Below are 24,078 nucleotides of genomic sequence, written 5' to 3' on the forward strand. Positions count from 1 at the left end.
TTCCTTCTATCTTACAATTGCTGTATACTGTATAGTATGTGTGCCTTCCTGAAGAAAGTTATGACAACTAAACCAATACCATCAGGGCTTCCTGAACATTATTGACCTATACAAAGTGAACAACCTGCGGTGCACTTTCACTAAAAATAATGGAGCTGGTGGAGGCTGCTGTTTGAAGAGCCTTCCCCACCCGTGACACTAATCCCCTAAAAGATCTGGCTCCACTGCCAAAAGCAGTTCACAGGAACTCACCACCTGCATCATTAAACACAATCTGGAAAATACTTTTATTACAATTTTCCAAAACATTTGATAGATTCAGACAACAAAGCAAAAACCCCAGTGCTCTACTTGCCTTTTGGCATCATTACTTTGTTTACTGCACTACTTGTGCTAGGTGATCCCTAGCTGCCTACCTCTCTGTTTGAACCTTCCCTGGGCAGCAGTTAAACCATCTTTAAAGTGAACACAGAAGCAGTTTTACCTGTCTTGGGGTCAACAGAGAAGTATGGCTGTCCCTCTATGATGCTGTAAACTATCTTGGCACTGTTCCCGTAGGTCGGGTCATCTGCATCTGAGGCTGTCACCTGGAAAACTGATGTTCCTGCACAGAGAAGGGAACAAGTGATCAGATGGTGATTAACCAAAAGCACCGACCACCACAAAGAAATAATAGGTGGGAGTGTTCATGAATGAATGAATGACCACAATGAATTGAATCATTTCATAAACATAATTAGATACAGATGTCCATTACTTCTAGTTACTAGTAATTTTTTGTCTATGAAGGCTATTTGGAATGCTTGTCTTTAGAGTCCAAATAAAACTAAACACAGAGAGTGACCCCCAGATTAGCTGTTGGAGTACATAGCAACAGAGCAGCGCTGTTGATTTCGTAAAAGTACATGCATGAAGTAGAGAGATGATTTTGTTTTTAAAATAATCTAAAAAAATAAATAAATAAAAAAGTTCAATAGCTGCTGAGCCAACATTAGATAGAGTACAAAGATGATGAGCTAAATGAAATGGACAGGGAAAGATGATGAGCAGTAGCCTGGGATGTTTTATTTGTTCTGGCAGATATGTCTGGTGCCCCTCCTGTTCAAACAAATTTCCATGTGTACCTGATCTGTGCCGAGCCAGTCATAATCAAATATATATATTCTGCAAGGTAATACCATAATACCAAGGTAATTGCTCTTTTTGTCAATGGAGTCTGGTAGCTTTGAGGAAAGTGGAAGAACAGTTTGTGATTAAACAAAAAGGATATGACTCTTTAACAAAAAGATAAAAAGATCCACCTCTGCAGGGATTCTTTCCATATTGTTTTTAGACACTTATAAAACAACGTGAGTCTGAAAGTGGCAAAAACAAGCACTGTAAGTGGACAAACTCAAATGGGTGCTGTTGCCCTTGTTTCAGCCATTGCAGCCCATTTTGCTGCAGCTGGCAATCTCTTGGACCAATTCCAAAACTTTTTGTGCCTATTATTCATTTAGACAACACAATATGTAAGTATGTATGTGTTGTATAATTAAGAAACAATGTCTGTTAGTACTGCTGATGAATAGTTAGTTTGCAAGTTGGCTAAACAAACGGCTAGCCAGGTTAGCTGACTGAATAGATCCCTTTACAATAGTTATTGTACCACTTCTTTTTTTTTGTTCCATGCAACTCAGCAAACTTCATCTGCTAATGTAAGTCATGATATGCGGTTAGAAGCCCTGGAAAAGTTTTCTGTGTACTTGACCTTAATGTGTATTTTCACTTCTTGACATAGCTTCCACTAAATCGACTACAATTTTTAAATGTGGCTCTGACCCTATTATCTAATTTCTACCAACAGTCTTCCCAAACACATTAAATCACTGGCAAGCCCAAACACTGAACATAATGTGAGTGTCACTGCTGATGCAGTGTGCCTCTGATTAGAATCTGAAAGGAAAACTAAGCCACAATCTGTTTTCTTTAACGAATGACAATATCTTGTTTCTATGTAAATGTGACACTCTAAACTCCCCCCTATGAGCTGCAGTAAAACACAGTGTGTGTTGTCAGCAGTGCTCTTGTAAAGATCCACAGCCCATTAGCCTGACCATGTAGCAGCAGACAGGAGAAGCCAAAGCTTTTATCCATCTCATTCATCACGGTAGACCTGCAGTGCATTTTTTTCTACAAGCAAGGACTGCATTAAGTGTTCAGTTCATGTTAAATTAAGGTTTATTATAGTTTTTAGTGAGGCAAATGGAATAGAATGAATAATGAGACAATTCTTACCTATGAGATACCCTGTATCTGTCCTAAAACTGTGCTATGCTCTCCTTTCCTACCATAACAATCCACACTGTGGATTCATACAATGTAAAGTGGTGGATAGCTCATCATACTGTTCATACATGATCCTTTGAGCAAGAACCATGTTAGCTATACAGGTGACTAAGTCTATATACAGTACATAAACATAAGAAGTACTCACCATGAAGTCTTCAGTTAGTGTCTGTCTATAAATACATACTATTTCCCATTCACTGGCTCCAGATGTTTTGCTTATTTTACTTGGTGGATATTTTATGTCACGCGCATTAATTGCCATTAATTGGGGACCAAAAAAAAAATTCAATACTTTTCTACGTTTAATTACACTTAGTTGGGTAATGGCAGCATTCATTGTACTAAGCACAGTGGTGTACCACAAAAGAGACACTGTGTGCTGTATGTGTGTGTGTACAGCCTCCCGTAAAAACAGACAGTGGAAGCAAAAAAGGCAGACAGAAAGCAAACTGATAAGAAATGGGATGGAGGTGAGCACCAGGACAAATTGTATTACTCAAACAACACTTGCATAACAATGTTGTTGGCAGCACGTCACGTGTTGTATTGATGTTCATTATTTCAGGGTTTTCCAGGGCAAGAAAACATAGTTTGTAGAACTTGGCTGGCAGCCAAAAAAGCAAAAAACACTCAACATCTCTGTGAAATGGTTTCAAGAAAAAATGAACAGTAAAACATTAATGAAGGTTTGATTTATTGAACTGCATTAGTTTTAGCTATGTGTAATAAAGACAAATTTAAAATTATTTGCAGTTTTTGTCATTTCTAATCATAGGATGGGAGTGGTTCAAGTTAGTATGCCCACCACTTCAGCTGCTGAGGAGACACCCACAAAAACAGTTGCTGAGAAAATAGACAACCACCAGATATTCCATCTTCAGAATTCAGGTTTGGGCAAACTGTTGTAGACTTGCTGCGTAGGCTGATGTGTACAAACTACTGCTGGAGAAGCAGCAGCAGATTTGAACAACAGAATAATTTTAAACCCAGTTTATAAATGCTGTTCAAACACTGTTGTGTACTCTGTGTTATACACTGTCCATAATCATCAAAAAAAATCAGCTCCAATAGCTTCACATTGGGCAACAGAGGGACAGGGAAGGAACTCTACCTGCAGTGCTTTCCATATAGCTTTACAGAGCTCCCAAATTATGGAGGACACTGTGCTTGATGCCAGTTTGTAGCTACCTGCTACAGCTTGTTCCACCTAAAGCTAAACTTCCAATAGTGATTGCCAATCTCTGAGTAATGTCTATAGGCATACTGTGCATAAATTGGTGGAAGATAAAGGGTTGCAATAATAAATAAACAATAAACCAAATTGTCAAATCTACCTGCTGGCATCCAAAAATATCTGAAACACATCTCCTCATCCATGTCTCTCAGCGGCCAGACAAGCACAGAAAATTCACCTTCTTCTGTGGCAGTCGGTTCAGTGGTCATATAAGTGATCTCCTCCAACATCTTCTCTCTTTTCTGCTGGCAGTTATTCTAGCAAAATTAACTGTTGTTGCACATTTATTAACTTCAACATGATCTACTTACTTTCAGTTGGCATCATTTGAAGTACACATAGGATGTGCACAAAGAAACTCAGCACATTGACATAAAAGCCCCACCACTATCTAGAGTTTTGGCAGTGCAATTGCAAAGCAACACAGACACTCTGGCACACAAGTATAAGTGCTAGCAACAGCGTAAGCCACATGTGTAGGCCCTGATGAAGACATGGCAGGCCTGGACTGGAGAGGCAGACGTGCAGCAGAGTGTCGGTTCGGACATGCTGCAGTAAGGACAGTCTAAGTACATGGTACCCACATCCTACCTGGTGAGCTACTGGGATGGCCTGGACTATTGCCTGTTGAGGTACAAAGGGGTATTATGGTATTATGAGATATGATGGGCCACAGCTAGCTGGTTAGAATGATAACTAGTAGATATCTCTGCAATACAGTACAGAGATGTCTTTGACGTAACATCAGAGCTGTTCTTCCTTCACATTCTATTCAATTTCACATTGGGGTTAGGTGGGCATTAAAATGACTAGTTTTGGGAGAGGTGGTCACTGGAATGCCGTTTCTGTTAAGTTTCAGTGTATCAATTTTTATAAAGTAAAAATTAGCTGATAAAAATCTCTTAGCTAAAAGGTGGCAAGCTCCTTGCTACTTCCTTAGCTCTCCAAAACACTTCACTTATTCAACACTAAAAAGAAAAAAAAAAAAAAAAAAAAAAAACCCTCTTGGTGCTCCTGGCCAAACTACTAAAAGTACTACATAAAAAAGAACACTCAGCCCTACCTTGTGATTTATAGTGAGCCCCTTAAAGGTGTAGTGCACCTATACTACACAAGAATCAGATTATAGCCTAATTTACATTAGGACAACTACTCCGCCTGAAGACACTGTTGTAGAATGTCTTCTGTGGTTCCAGAGAGCCCACAGGAAGAGTGAAACGTATAAGTATATTTACTCAAGGCCTACTGTACATAAGTTCTGCTTTGAGGTAGTTGTAGTTTTACTGGAGTCTTTCCATTTTACTATACTACTAAAAACATTTTCGAGTGAAATCTCAAATACCTAATAGCTTGGAAAATATGACATAGGCTGTCAGAGATCAGTCTACATAATGGTGTGTAACTGAAATTCACTCATTAATGCTACTTAGACAATGATGGATCAGCAATAATGGTTCAGTTATATAATATATAATGTATCACTGACAAGATCCATTATTCACAATACTTGAAGTACATTTGGCTGAACATACTTATTTAAGTAGGATTATGAATGGAAGACTATATCTTGTAATGTATTTTGACATTGTAGTCATGCTTCCTCATTTTCATTTTATCAGCATTAATTCTTTAGGTCCAATGTACAGCCTGATGCAGAGCTTGAGCTTTTAAAGGTGTAGACTGAGAAATACTTCCCTCTGTCAATTGAACATCATGTCAAACCATCATATCCCCTCCACCAGTGACTGTTTACATGTATAATGTGTTTCTACACTGTCTGCTGCTAACTTTAAACTCCATCCATCCATTATCTATCATGGATAATCTTATCCTTTACAGGGTCACGGGGTGCTGATACCAATCCCAGCTGACACTGGGCAAGAGGTGGCAGTGCACCCTGGACATTACTGCCAGTTCATCACAGGGCTGACACACATCATATTCACATCTATGGGCAATTTAGAGTCAGCAATTAACCTTTTAACCTAAAACCTTTTCAATTAACTTTAACCTACAAACCCATTTACACCTTGAATACTGCAGCTCACAGTAAGCAGAGTTACTGAGGAGATAAAATCAAACACAGAGTGTTAAGAAAGTGTACCGAGTGAGAGACAGGAGAGCAATGAATAAATGGAGAGGGAGAAGGTGTCCCTCTGAGGAAGCAGAGAGGTTCAGAAATGAGTGAGACATGGGTGGTATGGGTGATGAAGAACAGAGAGGGAGGGATGGAGAGAAAATAGAGCGATAAAGCCAGTGAGAGAGATGAAAGATGAAAGAGATTCAGAGAGAGACGGGGGAGCCAGACAGCGAGGGAGATAATGATCAGTGTCTAGAGACAAAGACAGCAACTGTGAAGCAAGGAGTAAAGACAGACAGTGAAATGCTGCCAGCTGATCTTTATGCTCTCTTAGCTGTTTGTTTTTACAAATCTCATGCTGCTTGATTGATGATGGGAATTCATGGGAGGGTGGCCTACTGATCTCTATGGAAGGAGATACACTGGGAATACTTTATAAATAAAAAAGCAACTGACCCGAAGGACAAGACACATACATGAGCAAAAGTGTACATTCAAAAAAAGCCACAAAAACAAAACATCATTCCCAGTGCAGACTGGAGCGCTTTCAGTTTGCCATATGTGTACATATGCACAGTACAGTCATTTCAAGGTTAAATAAATATGAGCATAGTATATTTGCACATGTATGCAAAATGAGTTTTTATAAGCTCATGCCTCGTCGTGTTTGTGTTTTCACTGTGATTTTACTACAACATGTTTAGAATACTTACAATTTGGAGACCGTCTTTCTTTTTCTTTTTATTTTAATACATCAGATATTATTTTTAGATCCTCTAAATCTTGTATGCATTTGTCCTGAGAGGCTACTGTAGACAAGTTCTTATTATGAGAAATCTGAAAGACAACTGCTTTGCTTGCACAGGGTATCTATGTGCATGCATCATCCAGTCTCTGTTCCTGCAAGGACAATGTGTAATCTCATGCACACTTTGCGCATTGTGCAGAATTTGCAGCTACAGCTAGCAATACTCTGTACTGTAGAAAGGCTTTTGTTTTAAATGAACAGACATATAAATTTTCTCGATATTATAACCTAAATCGACATTCCTGACTGGGACACTGTGTGAAATGTTAATAAAACATCATGTGATAATCATCATTATCATTTCTGCCAGTAATCCTTTTTGATATATACCCAAGTGACCCCTTTGCTAAACTCCTCCTAGGAACAGGTTTTGTATTTCTACACATGATGCAGTGTGCATGAGGCTGAGTGACACCCGGAAGGGTTCATAGGGCGGCATCTTTTAAGTAGTCTTTGAAAAACCAAAAACAGAAGAACAGACGTGAGGAATGAATTGAACTTTGTCTTTAATCTGCTTTAACCTAAACTGCAACTTTTAGCATGTCTGGCTAATTAGCTTACTACTTACAATAGTTACCAAGCATTACATCCAAAGGCAATGAGCATGGTATTAGCTTTCTACCTTTCTACCAATTTTTAGGGATTAAAATCGGCATTCACCTGTAGTTAAAGGATATTTTGTGCGTTTTTAGTCAGGCTTTCGCCCTCTGTTTTATGCTGAACACAGTAACACGTCATTTTCCAACTATGTAGAAGCAGTGTATTTAGGAAATTATATCATTGCTTTTTTTATACACCTGCAAATGAATTTCCCATCGAAATTAGAACTTGTAGAAAATGTAGACAATATGGGAGGTAGAGCTAAATACTCCTGCCTGACTTGACTGTCTTCAGATTACCTTCACAGACAGTTAAGGTCATGAAAGAACAGCACAGCGCACCATGCTCTCTCTCCTGTTAAAAGTCATTGTAGCTCACCCACTACTCTGATCGCTCTGTTTCTCCCTCTCCTTGCAATCAATTTAAAGAGTAATCCAGCCAGATCAAACAAAAATGAATTAACATTCATTAAAATGTCTGTAATGCACTGATGTATTGATCCACTTTATTCATAGCAAAAATATAGATAGCAAGACAAGCCCCGTGTGCCACTTGTGATAAATACAAACTGTTATGGTGAAATAATAAGCTACGGCATTGAAAATGTTTTTTTAAAAAGATTTTGAACATGTCATAATCAGCTAGACGTACTGGTTGCCCTCCACAGTATCATACCAGTCATTTTTGTTTAAGTGAGACTACCAGTTGGAAACAGTGTTAACTTTTGTAATTAAGAGGCCCACCCAAAGTAACTGTGGCCGACTCAAAGTTGAAGTCCTGGCACCGTGCCTGGTTCCAGGTCACATTTACAAAATGTCTGTTCAGGGCATCACAACTTTTTTGGATTTGGGGTTGTAAATACTTGAATACTGCCATTCATTTCTACAGAGTATATTTTTTCTGCTGAATAGACCTTATAGACTATTATCTTCAAAGCACACATTTTGACATTTGATAGCATAAAAAGCAGTAACATTAACAATGACTGTATTCCATTTATGTAAGTCAGTTCCAAGGCTCTGCAACTGTACATGCTGACTAACTATCATGGCTTACTGGAAGACTGTAAGTATTAGTATTATTAGTTACACCTGTGTGTTCGACTAAGTCAGTGTGTGTTTGTTATTAGAAAAGAGTGTGAAACGCTCCTGGCTTACCAACATCAGACATCTCAGGCACAGTTGCTGAGAACGGTCCATCAGGGAATGTTGGAGCATTATCATTGACATCCTGGACCTTGATGATGAACTCTGACTCTGCTTCCAGTGAGCGGTTTGTCCGCCAATCAATGGCCCTTGCGTGTAGGACATACTGGGACTTCGTCTCTCGGTCCAGGCTCTTGGCTGCGTGGATGTCACCCGATGTCTCGTCAATTATAAAGATAGACCCAGCCCCCTCACCAGACAGGATGTATCTCACAGACCCATCGCCCTTGTCAGAGTTGGAGTGGAGCTGGAGATGTAAGGAGAAAATGAGTGAGGGAGAGAGCGGTAAAGTGTCCAACAAGTCTGTAATACAGAGTAATAGCCAAGTGTCAGTATGAGTGGTCAGTTAATGGTGAGGAGCAGGCAATGAGAGGCACAGCTATCCAATCCAGGAAGGAAAAACAGGAGTAGTGGAGGATGACAGGTTGTACAAAAGACTCAGTATCTGAAACAAGTACTGTCACAGTAAATGGAAAAAGCCGAGAGTGATAGAATACGTTTTACAGCATGAAGTCTTTCCTGAGCAGGATGTGTCACAGAACAAATTACGGATGAAAAGAGAGACAGATACATAACAGAGAAAGTGAAACTGAGACACTCTGATAAACAGTATTTTACGGTCTGTGTAAGGAAAAAGTGAAATTATTGGGGCAGTGAACCTCCAGCTGTGTGTGTGCTCTGGGATTCATGATAACAAACTCGACCAGCTAATGGCATGTCTCAAATTAACCTTAACCTGAAGAGGAACAGTCAAATTGTTATAATTTATATGTTTTTCTTTATGTTTATATATTTTGCAGTTGGATGATTTGGATCTCAGCAGCACAGATGTGACAGAAGTATTCAAGACCAGGAGACAGCGGATGATGTGCCCGAGACATCCACCTCCGCTTTACAACCTCAATTGTTGATCTGCAGACAAACGCATCAAGGCCGTCAACTCCATTGATCTCACTGGAAACCTCATCATCCCACCACAGTCAGGTCACAGTCAATAGCTCTGAAACATTACATTATACCAAGGCCAAACAGAAGTCAAGGGACAGGGGATCTATTGAACGTAAAACTGGGAAAGCTGCAATTTAAAGGAATGTGTCTGAAACACTGGTGGGTGGCAGTCAGTATACTACGGGTGTTAACAGAAATTAAGCTAATCAAGGAGCCAGTGACCAAGATGCAAGTGTGGCAGGGACAAAAAAGTCCTAATAATCAACCAGCTTACTATCAGAATCTATCCATCCATGTCAGTGAACTGCCTGAGGGCAGTACAAGAGCCATATGTTTGGGAAAGAAAGGCTGTAAATCCTGTGAGCACAGTTGCTTTACCTCTCTTTATTGTTTATTGTTTTAGGGCCAGACTGTTCATTGTGAAATGTTTCAGTGTTACTCTGATTAGATAGCAGTCACACTGTACCGTCAAGCCATTTTTGACCATTTAAGTTAACCAGCTGTGTCGTGATGAAGCTGCTCTGCTGTATTTGCACATTTCAAAGCGGCAGCTATGTTTGTGAATTATTTAATCACGCTAAGGAGACTTGCTCATGCAAGAGCATTTAGGAGAGATTTCAATGAGACAAGGAGAGCAAAGCAAGTACTGTGGATGTAACATGACATTTAATTTCCATAAAAGCTTACATTTCTGAAAACTTCTCCTCCAGTCTTCAAACACATACCAGGAATGTATTTATTTTACACATTGTGCAAAAACCAAGTGTGTCCATGAGTGAGTCATGTTTTAATGCAAGAGAACGGGTTCATCAGGCGACATAAAGGTGTCCAAAACTAAGTCATATTTTCCTGCCAGGAAATATATACACAAATGCCTTCAACTGCCGATGTTTGTAGCATTTCATGCCCTGCTCACTGGCATGGAGGGGAGTTCTCTGTCTGTTGGCCAAAATTCCAAATGTGCCTTGCCCTCGACAGTGTCCTCACTTCAGGTTTACCATGTCAATCCAGAGAGGAATGCTTCATCAACAACAACTGCATAAGGCATGGTTATGTTGGTCCCTGGTAGTGGCTCTCATTCAGAAGACCTCTGTCCATGGCAGCCTGGGGTCCCTTCATCTGATATTCTTTCCAAAGTACTGACATTGGCATCAACAGAGACATACTTTGCACTGGCTACTACCATGAGTAAAACAGAAAATCTGGATCTGTGGTTATGGAAGGCACTTGAAGATTTAGGTGGCTGAATGTAGATGTTTTTCATCTATGGCATCTCAGCAAATAGGAATTTGCTGCCTCGCTCCACTCTACCTCTGATGTGCATAAACCATGTATAACAAATACACGTAATGATCTCCCTCCCTTAACTGTGCAAACCACGTTATAGAAACCACATAAAATCGAATGCTACAATGAACAATGAAAAACAAACAAATAAAACACCATCACCAAACCAGTCAAAAAGAAGCTTTCATATTTAAGTTAGAAATGTGTGTAGAAAATCAGCACCTAATGCTGGCTCTTATTAAGCCAAAAATACAAATTAATGGGATGAGGTATTTCAGTCTTCAGAATCCATGATGCATTTTGCTTCTCAACATTAGCACTGTGACATATCTAAATGGATATATTGGTCTGCACATTCCACAACAAAAATAATAAGATACAATACAAAATAATCAGATACGATACATGCCTCATTTTCACATGATCTGAGCATTATACCTGCATCTGCCACTTGTAATAAATACAAACTGTCACAGAGATAATAAGCTACTGTATCTCAACACTGAAAATGTTGAGAAAAAGTTTTCAAAATTGTCAACCAGATGCACTGGTCGCCTGCCACAGCATTACATCAGTCATTTCTGTTTCAGAGAGATTACTAGCTGGAAGTTGTCAAAGGAAGGCAAACAGTATTCTGTTATTAAGGGGCCCAGCCAAAATTACTTGGCTTGTCCAAAACTAAAACCCTGGTGCCGTGCCTGTCGGGTTTGTTTTTATTGCAGGGCAGCCATGTAGCTTGTCGTGCTAAGTGCACTGTTGAGATTGTATTTGCTAGTGTGGGGCATTTAGTGGCTTTACTCATGATATTACATGGGTGCTAAAAGCATTTGTGCAAGAGAAACCCTGAGAATGTTTTTTTTTTTTCCACCACTACTGTGGATTTATGCATGGCCATTTCTTTTGTTATTGTTCTGATAGCAAATACGGTATGAAATTCTCATTTATTGATAGAATTTTCATTTATTTATTCTTTTTGTCATGCTATTGTGCCTGCTGTCTTTGTGTCAGGACTTTTCACGGGAAGGCACTGAGAGCATTTGTGCAACAGAAACCCTGTGAATGTTTTGTTTCTCCACAACTACAGTTGCTGTTGCAGCTGGCTGGAAAATGAATTGGTCAGAGACAGTCCCACGTTGTGTACATAACACCACAAATAGTTCAGCCCACAACACAATGCCCTGGCTGTTTGACTCTTTCTCTCAATGAACGTACACACTTATAAACACACAGCTGTAGTCAACCACAAGCTCATTGGTTCTGCTCATACTGAGCTTCAGGTGATTGTCATTGAAGCTCTCTCTCAGTCCTCTGTACTTTCCTGTAATAATAGTCCAAGAGAAGACAGCATAGTTCTCAGTAGGAATTATTCAGTTTAATTGTACATATGATGATATGAGAGGATGAAAGTATATATGAGAGTGATTATGACAGTGATAACTTCTGTTTTGTCAAAAAATACACTTAATACCTAAATTGAAATTCCTTTGTAGTCTTGCCTACATATAGCATATGAGTCCGGACAGGCATGGAAGTAAACTGCAACTAGACTGGGTGGCAGAGGCAGACAACCACAAGGCAGTAATTCTAGTTTCAATTCATCGTGTCATGATACATCATACATACTTTGGTTGGTAGATTTTTGTTTGTTTACTTGGAAAGTAATATTATAGCATCAACACAATTTTCACAAAAATGTAAGAAAAACACTTCATTTTAGAACTTAAAAGCTTTATGTAGCCTACAACTTGATATTTTGGAGGGATAATAAAATATAAATTGTTTTACTTCCGCTCAGTACCAACATACCCTATGAACTCTGGCCCAGCACAGCCTTCAAGAGCAACATAACAATGGACAATATGTCCATTCATAGTCAACGTAGGAAGTAGTGTGCGCTTTACGTAAAAAGCGAGGAATTAAAATTAATGATTGTGGCATGTCAGATTTATGGACCAGTAGTAAGTCTACTATTGATGCAGGAAGCCCAAGTTCACCTCCTAACCATGATCTTTTCTTAACCTTAACAGTACTGTAGATCCTATGAGCCAATATTGCAAAAAACAAGAATTAAAAAACAACAAAAAAAGCCCAGTCCAATTCAGTCCAGACAAATTAAATACAGCAAGGCATGCACACACCTGCACAATGTGTAGTCAAAACTATCACTGAAGCGCATGGCTCAACACAGAGGGACCCATTCCTCCAGCAGTCTACACACATCTAAAGAACACAAAATGCAACCAACGCACAGCCAAATGATAAAAAAAAATGCACAGAGAGCCACAGAGAGCCCAACCAGCTACTCTAATGCTGCAAGTAGCACAGGCTACAACAGAAAATACTTCCAGGAAACACTGATACACTAACACCTATTACAATGAGGACATCATCCTGTTATCCGCTAACTGTAACTGTAACAAGGTAACTATTGGAGATGCTGTGTCAATATAGCAACTTTCGGTTTAACCAAACTGACATCCACAAAGTCCCATTATTCCTTGTGGAAGGGCATGTTCATTGTGTTTGTCTGTAAAACCCTCAGCTGTCAGTGGAGTTTCTGACATCTCCCCGCACTGAGCAAGCTCTCACACTTACAGTGTTCTACCTTGTACTTGCTGCAGGAAGGAACTAGACCTGCAGGCATGTACTAATTTGGTCCAAGCCACTTGCACAAGTCAGATTCGGTGGCCCATGGAGGCAAAGCAGGTTGGACCTACAGGCATACAGATGTGTTGCAGGTTGGATGTTGAAAGCACAGAGATTGTAAAATATATCACTTTGGGCCAGATCTACAAAAGTTTTGCGTCTATTAAAATTTACTAACAATGCGCACTAAGGGCTGCGTCTTTCAAAGGTGCAAAATAGCATGTCTGCATCCAGTTAGTACGTCTGCCGCAATGAATATTCAATATGGGGTTGTTACACGAAATTGTGCGTGTGAGAAAATGTAAATATATAAATTTTGCACCCGCAACGTGATTTATCAAACCTGAGAGCAATTTTGCTCATAGAAACTGCGTCTATATTTGACACATGTCAAAAGGAGGTGCAAACGGTTTGTATTGTGCACACATGGCTGCGGTTATTGTCGCAAGAAGGAGACATCGAAACGATGAAAGGAGACACAGAGAACGCATTTTTCACCCTTGAGTAAAAAACATATCGCCTATCCAGCATTGCCTTTTGAGCCAGCCACGAGAAGGAGTCACGGAATACATGCAATGAGAAAACTCCTTCCAAGTTTACTTTTTTTTTTTTTTTTTTTTGCATCATTCCAGCGTACGGTGGCTATTACTGATTCGCACCGGATGGCCAAGTTTATTAGGTTTCCATGCACTCGGCACTCATTGAATGAGACCATACAGTAGCTGGATTTCCCAGAGTTATCGGAGCGATTGACTGCACCCATGTACAGCTTGTGCCCCCCGCAGACACTGAGCATGTGTACAGAAATCGCAAACACACGCATTCATTGAATGTGCAGTGTGTTTGTGATGAAGGGATCATTACCAGCATTGTGGCAAAATATCCCAGGTCAGTACATGATTCTTTCAAACAAACCACATTAGGGTAGTAAATCTGCCAAAGCTGCATTATTGACTTTTAGAAAAATTCAAACTCATATTTCCAAAGTTTGCATTAAAGTAAGAAATCTCCCCAAAAACCATTCAATTTGTTGAAACACAGTAAAAGTTATGGAAAAAAATGGACAACTTCCCCAACAACACATGGGTAGATTGGAATACAAATGCAAGACCGTTCCCTCTGGCAAGTGTGACCCAACAAACAGAGCATTGCAAAGTTAAGCAAATCAACATTTATTGAAAAAAAGATGATTGAAATCACTTTCTAAATTCCAAACATTATTATCAAACGAAATACTTTAACGCGCAAAATCATATTAAAGAGACATCGTTTCAGTCAGAACATGTATTAGGCTATAGTTAGAACATTAACGGTGTTAAAAAAAATGAAAACAAAACAGCTCTTCATCATATAGCCCATTTTACACAAAATAAATATTCACAGCCAATTCAGTTGAGTGTTTTATTTGTGTTTCCTTTTACGCAGGTGGAACTTGCCCGCCGTGCGCACCTCTCCTCCCTCTTCGATCCCCAGCTGCCTAGCTGTCGCTGTGGGACTACTACTACTATTACAATTAACATGAAATAATCAACAACGAAGTATAATGTACCTGGCAGAAAAATCGACATACAGTCAGCCTCGGTCTCTCTCACACACACACATACACGTCTATAAAATGTAAAATAAAAAGAAAGAGCAGGTTAGCTACACGTGTAACACTAGTCATTTTGTGAACACGAAAAAATAGAAAAACACTGTCAACTTTTTATGAAAAAAGGATGTGCTCAACCTTACGGGAGCTATATGTTTATATAAGACAACTTAAATCACCCCTTAAAATTAAAGTAATTAATATGACACATGCCAGAGCTCATAACTCGTGCACTTACCAGGAAGACAGCAAGGTCCGACTGCTGCTGCCCCCCGGGATGCACGACCCTAATCCACAGGGGTGCTGCATTTAATTGCCATGGGACAAATAAGTTTCTCCGTGTTGTGTGATGAGTTTTTATGGCAAGTGGAATCTCACCACATAGTAACTCCGTTACATTTGTATGGTTTGCCAACAGCATTTACTTTTCACAAATTTCTGCCCATATAGCGTTCCTTTGTCCAACAGTCACATTTCTTTGCTGTATCTCAATTAAGTTATAATTGGCTTCATCTACCAACACCTCTAATTCCATAGGGTCGAATTTCACTTTGCACTTTCTTCTTTCCAAACTCGCCATGCTGCAAACCATGAAACACAAGGTACACAGGCAGGAAGATGGTGGTTCCACATTTTCCTGCTTCAGATCAAAGACATGTTGCACTGTAGAAACTGCCATTTAAATTTAAATAGGTGTCTCCAACACAATTGCACCTGTTGACCTCCTTTGTGTACCCAGAGGAAGATATTGCTTAAAAACTTTCAATTTTGTGTCGGTTTTGATGATAAAAAGATTGGCAGAGAACTTAAATTATAAGAAATAAAATTTCCATGTTCAGTGCCAGGACTTCAAAATGCAGCCCCAACAGGTGCCGACAAGGACAACGTGACAAACAAACAACAGTGGTGGGATTAGATGTCAGTTTTCATTCTCTTTAGCCTGGGGTTGTACAATACATGAAGGGTAAGGCTTAACTTTAGACAATGCTGTCACTGACAGCTAAAATGCAATTTCCTCAGATTTTTTAAACATTTTTACCAGAAAAAAAAACAACATAACAAGAAATGATATTAACTTTCTATTTGTCTTGAGAGATTTGGAATTTGCAAAGGAGCACAGGACATGGACTGTCAACCATTAAACCAGAGTTTACAACAGATGGGTAGAAACAGGAGATGCTGCCAAACTGGATTTGTACTGATGATGTAAGAGTTAAAGGGCGTGTGTGCAGACCACAGCTGTTGCTGACAGTAGTTCACACTAAACTTGTTTCCAGTAAAAGGGTGCTAATTTGAATTTGTCATCTACTGCATGAATGAACATACCACTGTCATGTAATTATTTTACTTCAACCTTTTGTCCTGATGCCTAATGCCACAGTAACTTATATAATGGCTGTATTAACCGTTTTATAAAACACTGATATGCTGTTTCTGTATACTATATATTGTTGTAGGTAAAATATAGGTTATTTGTGAAAATGAGAAAGTGAGACAGGCCTGTACCTAATGATTAGACCTTGTTTTCTTTGCATGGGAGGTTCCATTGGATGATTTTTTTTTTCACAGCTCCACTGTTTTAGCACATAACTTGTTTTAGAAAGGGAGAGAATATTATTCAGGACACGAGGAACATGGTGGATATGCTAACAACTGGCATGCCTCCTCACACCCTGCTTTCTAAAATATTGTTGGAGAGAACAAAGAGTCAAGGGAGGCAAATCTTGTCACAGTCAGTGCCATAAAATGAAACAGAAACAGACAACACAATGCAATGACTTGCAGAGAGAGAAAGAACAGGAGTACACTGCCAGTGTGAGCTCGAATAACGCTGCAGTGTAAAGACAAAGAAAATCCATCTCCCTGGCACAAAATAAAACATTTAAAACAAAAACGAGCAGACTGGAGAAGACAAAGAAAATAGGGGAGGAGGATAAAAATACAGCAGCATGGAAACAACAGTGTTTCTAAGAAGCATCTGGCGAGGAAGGAGCAGCAACTGACATTTTGAGGCTAAAGTAATTCCCCCTGTGCATGTCTCTCCAGCTAGAAGAACAAAGGCTTGTGAAGGTGTGAAATATGAATCAAAAAGTGTGTGGGCAGATAGAAAGCGATGGTTATTAATTTAAACAGGTTAATTCCCTTCTGGTGGGATTTACAGGACATGCTACACTAAGCTCCATCATTAACCATGAGAGCAGAGGCATGATAAGGTGGTTTCACTCTGATTTGATTTACTTTATCCAGTTTATATAACATCAGTGCATCATTCTGTCAACAAAATGAAAAAGTGAAAAGAGGCTTTTCTGTGGGGAGTTCCAGGTTGTGTGGGTTTTCTCCTGCCTTTGTCTTTAAGCAGTACAGTCCTCAGAACTGCTCCGGTCCCCAGGTGTTGTCCTGTGGATGTGGATGATCCTTAAGAGCTATTGTGGGTCAGAAGGAGAGGAATATGCAATATGGAAAAATTTGTCAGTGCAATAGAGAGGCGTGTCTATCTTTTCCAGCTGAATAATTTGATTCATACTATTTAAATATTTAGAATACTGTGTAAGTCTGCCAGTGCAAGATTACTGAAATGTTGTGCAGTGGCACAGAAACACATTATTGCACTTCATTTCTGAGGAACTTGCCCAAAACATTTTGCATTTGTTTTAAGTTTCAAGGAAAAATACTTTGGTCCAATACTTTGGTATTACATGCTAACATGCTACACTTAAATGGTAAACATGGTAACCATGATACCTGCAAAATATCAGCATGTTAAATTGTCAGTGTGAGCATGTTAGCATGCTGACATTAGCTTTTTACTCAAAGTGCCACCTTGCCAAAGTCCACCCTCACAGAGCTGCTTGCTATGGTGCAGGATAGCCGACAAAATTAAGAGTACTGAGATGTCAGGGATGCTTTGTCCTTGCCAAAGCCAGCTGCTGATCAGCGATCAGGTAGGTGAGAGGCTGGTGGTGCGAAATGAGAATCCAGTGGTGGGAAATGAAGCCAACAATTCATTCAATCAGCAACCAGCATGACAAGTCTGGTGACCGGCATGCTGAGGCTGGTAACTAACACATTGAGGCTAGTTTGATTAGCTCCTGATTTGACCGGTCATTTTCTTCTTTTATATTTTTTTGGTGAAGCCAAATGTGACGCCTTACTGCCACCAACCGTAGACAAATAGGATTTATCTAGGTTCTTTCAAATATTACATTTTTATTTATTTATTTATTTATTTATTTATTATTAGTAGTAGTAATAGTAGGAGTACTCACAGTGGTATTTAATTTTTTGTATACTCAGGTGAAAAAAATATATACTTAAGTGTACTTAAAGTATATTTAAATATTGCAAATAATATTTCCAGGACATTTAAGTGTGTACTTAAATAGATTGAAAGCATACTTTTAATAAATATACTACAGCAAAATTAAAACAATTTAAGTTCAATTTAAGATAATTGCTGTTATGAAATACTCAAAGGTGTAGATTTTTACTTGCTAATATGTATGTATATCTGAGGACATATACAGTATGTGTAATACATCCTGTTCATCCTTAGTTTTGAAGGACACTTCAAGTGTATTGAAAATGCTCAAGAAGCATGTAAAAATACACTAGTAGCCCTATTTTAGAAGTGCTCAAGCAATATATAGATATAGTAACGTAGATGAACTTATAATCCATTTGTGGTACATTTCATGTACATTATAAGTGCAATATACTTAAGCAATCTGGTAGCACACTTTAAGTACTCACTTATGCTACATTTTTTGGAGTTTTCATTACATTTAAAGTTATTGAAAATGCTCAAGAAGTATGCAAAAATACACTAACATCCCACTGTGATATTAGTAATCTATTAACTTCAAATTGAAGAAGAGCATGAGCAAATCTAAAATAATACTATATTTGCAGTATGCTAAGTGTACTTAAAATAGTTGCAGTTTCGCAGAGTCAAGTACACTTAATACAGCTTAAGTTGGACTTTTGTCCAATTTTAGCAATATTTAAGTCTAAGTACAAAATTAGTTTCAAAATTCAATCAAAAATTAGATTCAGCACACTTTAAGTACACTATTTAATAATTTGGATGCAAGCACACTTCAGTATGCTCAGTAAACTTATTCAGCATTTTTTAGTGTATTTTTTTCACATGGGTATTTATTTTTTTTCTTTTTTCTTTTTTTTCAATTTATGTGCTGCTTTGCTGCTTAGAATGTCCATGTGCACAAAAACATTTTGACTTCAAAATATGTTGAATTTTAGGCTACTCTACATTTCAGATCAGATGCACAGTTTCTATATTTAGGCCTTTTTCATTTACACTGTGCAATATATATATATATATATATATATATATATATATATATATATATATATATATATATTTATTTATTTATTTATTTTGCAGTCATTCAATTTTGTATCAGCTCTGTGCAATTATTCTCTCTCTACTGGCATTCATAGTATACATTGCTGTTATCATTTAATGCAAATATTTTTACATACTCTGTAATGCGTCTATGCTGTTACAAATTTCGATTCTAGAATGGAGCAACTGTACAGTGATCTGATTTCCCAGTAAAGTCTTTCTGACTCATTATAGTAAAAACCCATTACATTTAAACCTACACCAGTTATGTAATCCATTTCACTTATAGCGGTTGGTGATTCAAGCTGCATTCATGTAAGAAAATAAAAGAAGTAGCATTGCTTTAAAAAAAAAAATGTGAGTCATAACCATAAGACAACATGAATTTAGGTCACAGTGAAAGTCGAAAACAGTGAGTTCAGATGAGGTGACATTCCACTTCATCCGTGTATAGCGTGGATCCTCAACTAAATTTGTTCAACAGCCATAATTTTTCTTAGCAGACACTGTGGGGGCTGGACTTTCAAATAATAATACTAATACTAATAATAATAATGATAATAATAATAATAACAGCATTTGGCCAATGAAAATAAACCCAAGTGATACCTCTTGCATCTAAAAGACAAACTGTAACTCTTGAGTTACCTCCCATAGTCTGGCCAGTGCATTGCTGTGAGATCCAGAGAATGGCCCACCTGGGAGCCGAGCAGTTTGATGGTGGGTCCACAGAGGTTAGAGGATGGTGCTGGAGAATAATGGGTGGCACTGGCCCACCCACATTACTCAGTGGTCAACCCAGCCAAGTTTGAATTTGATCAAAGTGGACCTGCTGAAACAAGTTGAAGGACTCTCTGGGCTGCCTTTAGCCAGTTACGGAGCTGATGTAGTGACACTGCCACAACAGAGTTGAGGAGGATGCTGCCTCCACTTGCCGAGTCCGCCCAGTTCTTCAAACTCATTAGTGTACAACAAAGTTAGCCTTGCCACTTGCTCCATAGCACCAGTGCTCTCTCTCAGGCACCCTGACGCAGTTTTAACTCCGTTTATCTTCAATTTATCCCTGCACTGTCAAGAATGGAAAATACAGTGCTTTGCATAGAATTGGTATGGACAGTTTTCTTTGTTGCACTATAGCAGTACTTGCTGAATGTGCTGATGGAAACAGTGGTCACAGGAAGGTTGAGGAGCAGTCCCTGCTCTAACAACTACAAATGAAAAAGTACATACACACTCATCACATTTGGGAAATAATTTCAGACAAGCAATTTTGCCACAGGGTTTACAAAGTCCAACATTGTCAGTGCCTGAGTGCATCGACCTAATTCAGACACTAAAAGAGAGCTGTGCTTGGTTTACAGACAATTCAGAATGTGATTTTGAACAAGTGATGAAGCTAACAGAAGAGCTGACACAGAAAAATAACATCATGAGCTGGGACACCACAGCTGGGACCAGAGGGGGAAGGCTCCAGCTAAGGCTCCCTCGTAAGACAGTGCTATGTTTGTGTCCAAGACACAATATGTGAATAGTGTTTTATGCAGTTTAAGTGCAGCTCCCAAAATGTTGAATGGATCTTACATATCTTATTGTCACTGATACCATGACCACAAAGAAGAAGAAGAAAAATTATTTCCTAAAGACTTCTGTAATGTGTGTGTGTGTGTGTGTGTGTGTGTGTGTGTTTCATGATTTTTGCAAGGTATGTACTGTAGGATGGAGAAGTGGTGCTCAGTGTGGGTTGAGCGAAACAAATGACTCTGTCGACACTGAGCAGCTCCACAGACAAACATAAACAACGGAAGTTAGATCTTCATCTTAATACTTAGACATATTATATAAAGTAAACCATGTGTGGCATATTTTATTGAACCAACTACTGTTAGAATAATTCATCTGACAGACTGATAGCAAAAACATCCCACTGCATGTGTTTCCTGACAATGAGGAAGCTTATTTGGACAGATTTGCCTTGTTCAGCAGTGAGCCTAGGTCAAGATGAAAAGTTATCTATTACCTGTTGTATTTGCTCACTGTAATGTATTCTGCATGTTGATGCTGACAGCCTTTTCCTGCACTCAGTCAGCCTACACATAGCCTACATGTGAGAGGGTAATTGATACATGCAAGGTGTTTATGGTTATTATTTCCTTCTACTTCTACTATTTTGTATTAGTTCAAGGGATCCCGCAATTAATTTTTGTACAAGTTAACTTCATTAGTTAAATGGTAATGCATGTTTATCTCTTCATGTGCAGGCAATGTTTCTGTTTCAAATGGAGGGGTGTGATGTGTTTTTCTGTGGTGTATACTTCGTAATTTGCTACTTTATGCAGTGCTGATGTTCATGAATATGCTGCATGGCGTCCGTCACCAGGTGATCCCTTTGAGTAAGTCTAGCAAGTTTTAAAGCACACATAGAAGAATAACAATTAATTTTCAGTGGTTAAAATACTACATTTCAGTAGGAAAGAACACATGCTGGTAGACTATAGAGAACAAACATATGCTGCATTGTTTTTGTTGTAAAGTGGAGAAATAAACTACATCCCAGCATCCATCTGAGTCTGGTTGCAAGAGACACAGAGTATCCAGAATTTTCAAATAAATCTCTATTGCTCTTTTTATTTTCTTTCTAACTGTCATGCAATTCATGCCTGTGCTCGTTTCCTTGGACTTATAGAGATGCTTAGTTACTAATCTTACTTACTAAGGCATCTCTATAAGTCCAAGGAAATGACCATACTAAGGCAACAAGCTGTCAAGCCCACACTCGCTGTACACCATAATGTTATCATCCTATCTAACAGTTGCTTGTCAGCAGACGCAGAGCAGCTGTCTTGGTGTGGCTACAATGAGGCTATTGTTATACTTAGTGGTGTTACAGCGCCATCTAGTCCTACCTTAATCCCACCTATGAGACTTACAAATGTTTTTAAACTCCATTTAAATTGGCACATAATGAATATCCCAGGCATTCTTTGCTCTCCTGTATAACCAAGAAATTGATGATAATGCCACCAATGATCAGGTATAACAATGAAAATGATAAGTAAAAATGCCAGCTTTAAAATACTTTTAAGGTCTTCTCATGGACACGTATCATTGAGTGGAGCTCCAGCATTCATTCCAAATACTATCAGAAACGCACTGCTTGTCTATTTCTGTGAAAGAGAGACACAGAGAGTAAGAAAGAGAGAGTGAGGTCCCACATATAAATATGTATTTTTGTGAGTATGAAAAGCTAAATGAATGAATACATCAAACAAATATCATCCTTCACCAGCTTGTCACACGGAGAGCGTCAGACTGATGGTGCCATGTTGTGCTAGAGCGCAGCCCTCACCAAGAAACCTGAGCACACACAGAATCACGCTTGACAACAAACAGGGTATGCTAACACACACACATACTCGCCTGGCAAGACATCAAGTACACACAAACAGACAGGCATGCGCACACACACACACACACACACACTCACTCACTGCAGCTCCGCTTAATTCTTGGCAGCAAGTGTATTCCCTGAACAGGGTAAGATTAGTTAACTGATCTCTACAACACACACACACACACACACACACAGCCTGACAGTCTCACACATATTAGTATGTGGATGTGGACAGGGTGCAGGATGCAGAGAGCCATGTGAGAGAGCCATTCATGTTAGCTGCAGCTCTTTGATACTTGGACTGCACTCTATGGTATTAAGCCAGTGCTGAATTGACAATACACATAGACACACAGAAATGCCTTCTCACAGGTAGAGTAAGCCCATGCACACACAGTTACATATACCCTAAAGTCAGGCAATTATTCCCCCCTGAGGAAACTGATAACAGTATGAATGCTAATACTCACTCTTTGAGCCAGTTTATGCTGTTGAAATGCTATTTAGATAATCACCTCATTCAAATATCTATAAATACACACAATGAATCGGCTGCTTTTTCACTTGTTTTCTTAAATCCATGCTTCTTTATGTCACCAAAGTCTTTTGAATTTTAAATGCCCATGCTTTAAGGACCATCCCAGTGGTTTGGTATGTTTTAAATTTGTAAACCATGCAATGTAATAGGCTCCGGTTTAAAGCTCTGGACCAAGTGAGTAAATGGACCTTGAGTTTAGACTGTTGTGTAAACTGCCATCTTCAAGGGCAAGATTTAAACTGTCAAGCTTATCATGCTGCTGTATATCAGGAATGTGATTGTTTCTGCTATTCCAAGCAGGCAAACCAATGGCTGCCTGGAATAGCACGGTTATTCTAGTCTTTATGTTGAAAATCATGCAAATCAGCTGCTGACTTCACATTGCTGTCTCAGTCTGCTACAGTTTAAACGATAAACAGTGACCAGCTACAGCAACATCTTAGGATCAAACTCAAATTCAAACTTTCCAATGGGTCGAAAAATATATAGCCACCAAGTATTGTGAAGTATTGTGTCCCAGGAGACTGCACGTATATACATACGTGTAAACATTTTATTTACTACTTTCATATGCAGTCAAGTCTGGGGTTTTAAAGGACAGATTTCAAGTTCAGTTTCATATGTGAAAGATGTTAATTCAAAGTTTTACGTGTGTTGTGTGCAGTTTGCAGGGGTTCCATTCATTGTAGCCTAACATCTTATTCTATTTATCATTTTTTTTATGGCTTGATGAGCAGGAACAGCTAAATGTGGTAGTTTACTTCAAAGAGTATTTTATGTACCACTTTTACATGTATTATAGCACTGCACATAAAAAGGAGCAATCACTAATATTGCAGTCTACTCTTCGTCACACAGGGGTAGTGGTCACAACTTTGACAGGTGCCATCACCTTGACTACATCTTCAACAATGCAAATGTCATTATCATGAAGAGTGTTCACATCCTTCCCTTTTCTGATCTCTCTTAACATGAATGTGGTAAAATAAAATAAAATAAATAGAGTTTGCTGCTCCATAAAGCACTCTAGTATGTTATAGGAGCTGTACTTGT

At 38.8% G+C, this 24,078-nt stretch overlaps 1 protein-coding gene across 1 annotated transcript in view; it reads right to left on the minus strand.

Moving 5' to 3' along the window:
- The window catches only part of LOC143329349 (cadherin-18-like), a 194,364-nt gene that overhangs the window by 114,241 nt on the left and 56,045 nt on the right, over positions 1–24,078 (minus strand). Inside the window, exons 3-4 of the mRNA XM_076745192.1 lie at positions 8,211–8,505; positions 485–604 (exon numbers count right to left, since the gene is read on the minus strand). Coding sequence (XP_076601307.1) covers positions 485–604; positions 8,211–8,505 — 415 coding nt within the window. The remainder of the gene's footprint in view (positions 1–484; positions 605–8,210; positions 8,506–24,078) is intronic.

Source organism: Chaetodon auriga, chromosome 12 (assembly GCF_051107435.1).
Source record: "Chaetodon auriga isolate fChaAug3 chromosome 12, fChaAug3.hap1, whole genome shotgun sequence".
NCBI lineage: Eukaryota > Metazoa > Chordata > Actinopteri > Chaetodontiformes > Chaetodontidae > Chaetodon > Chaetodon auriga.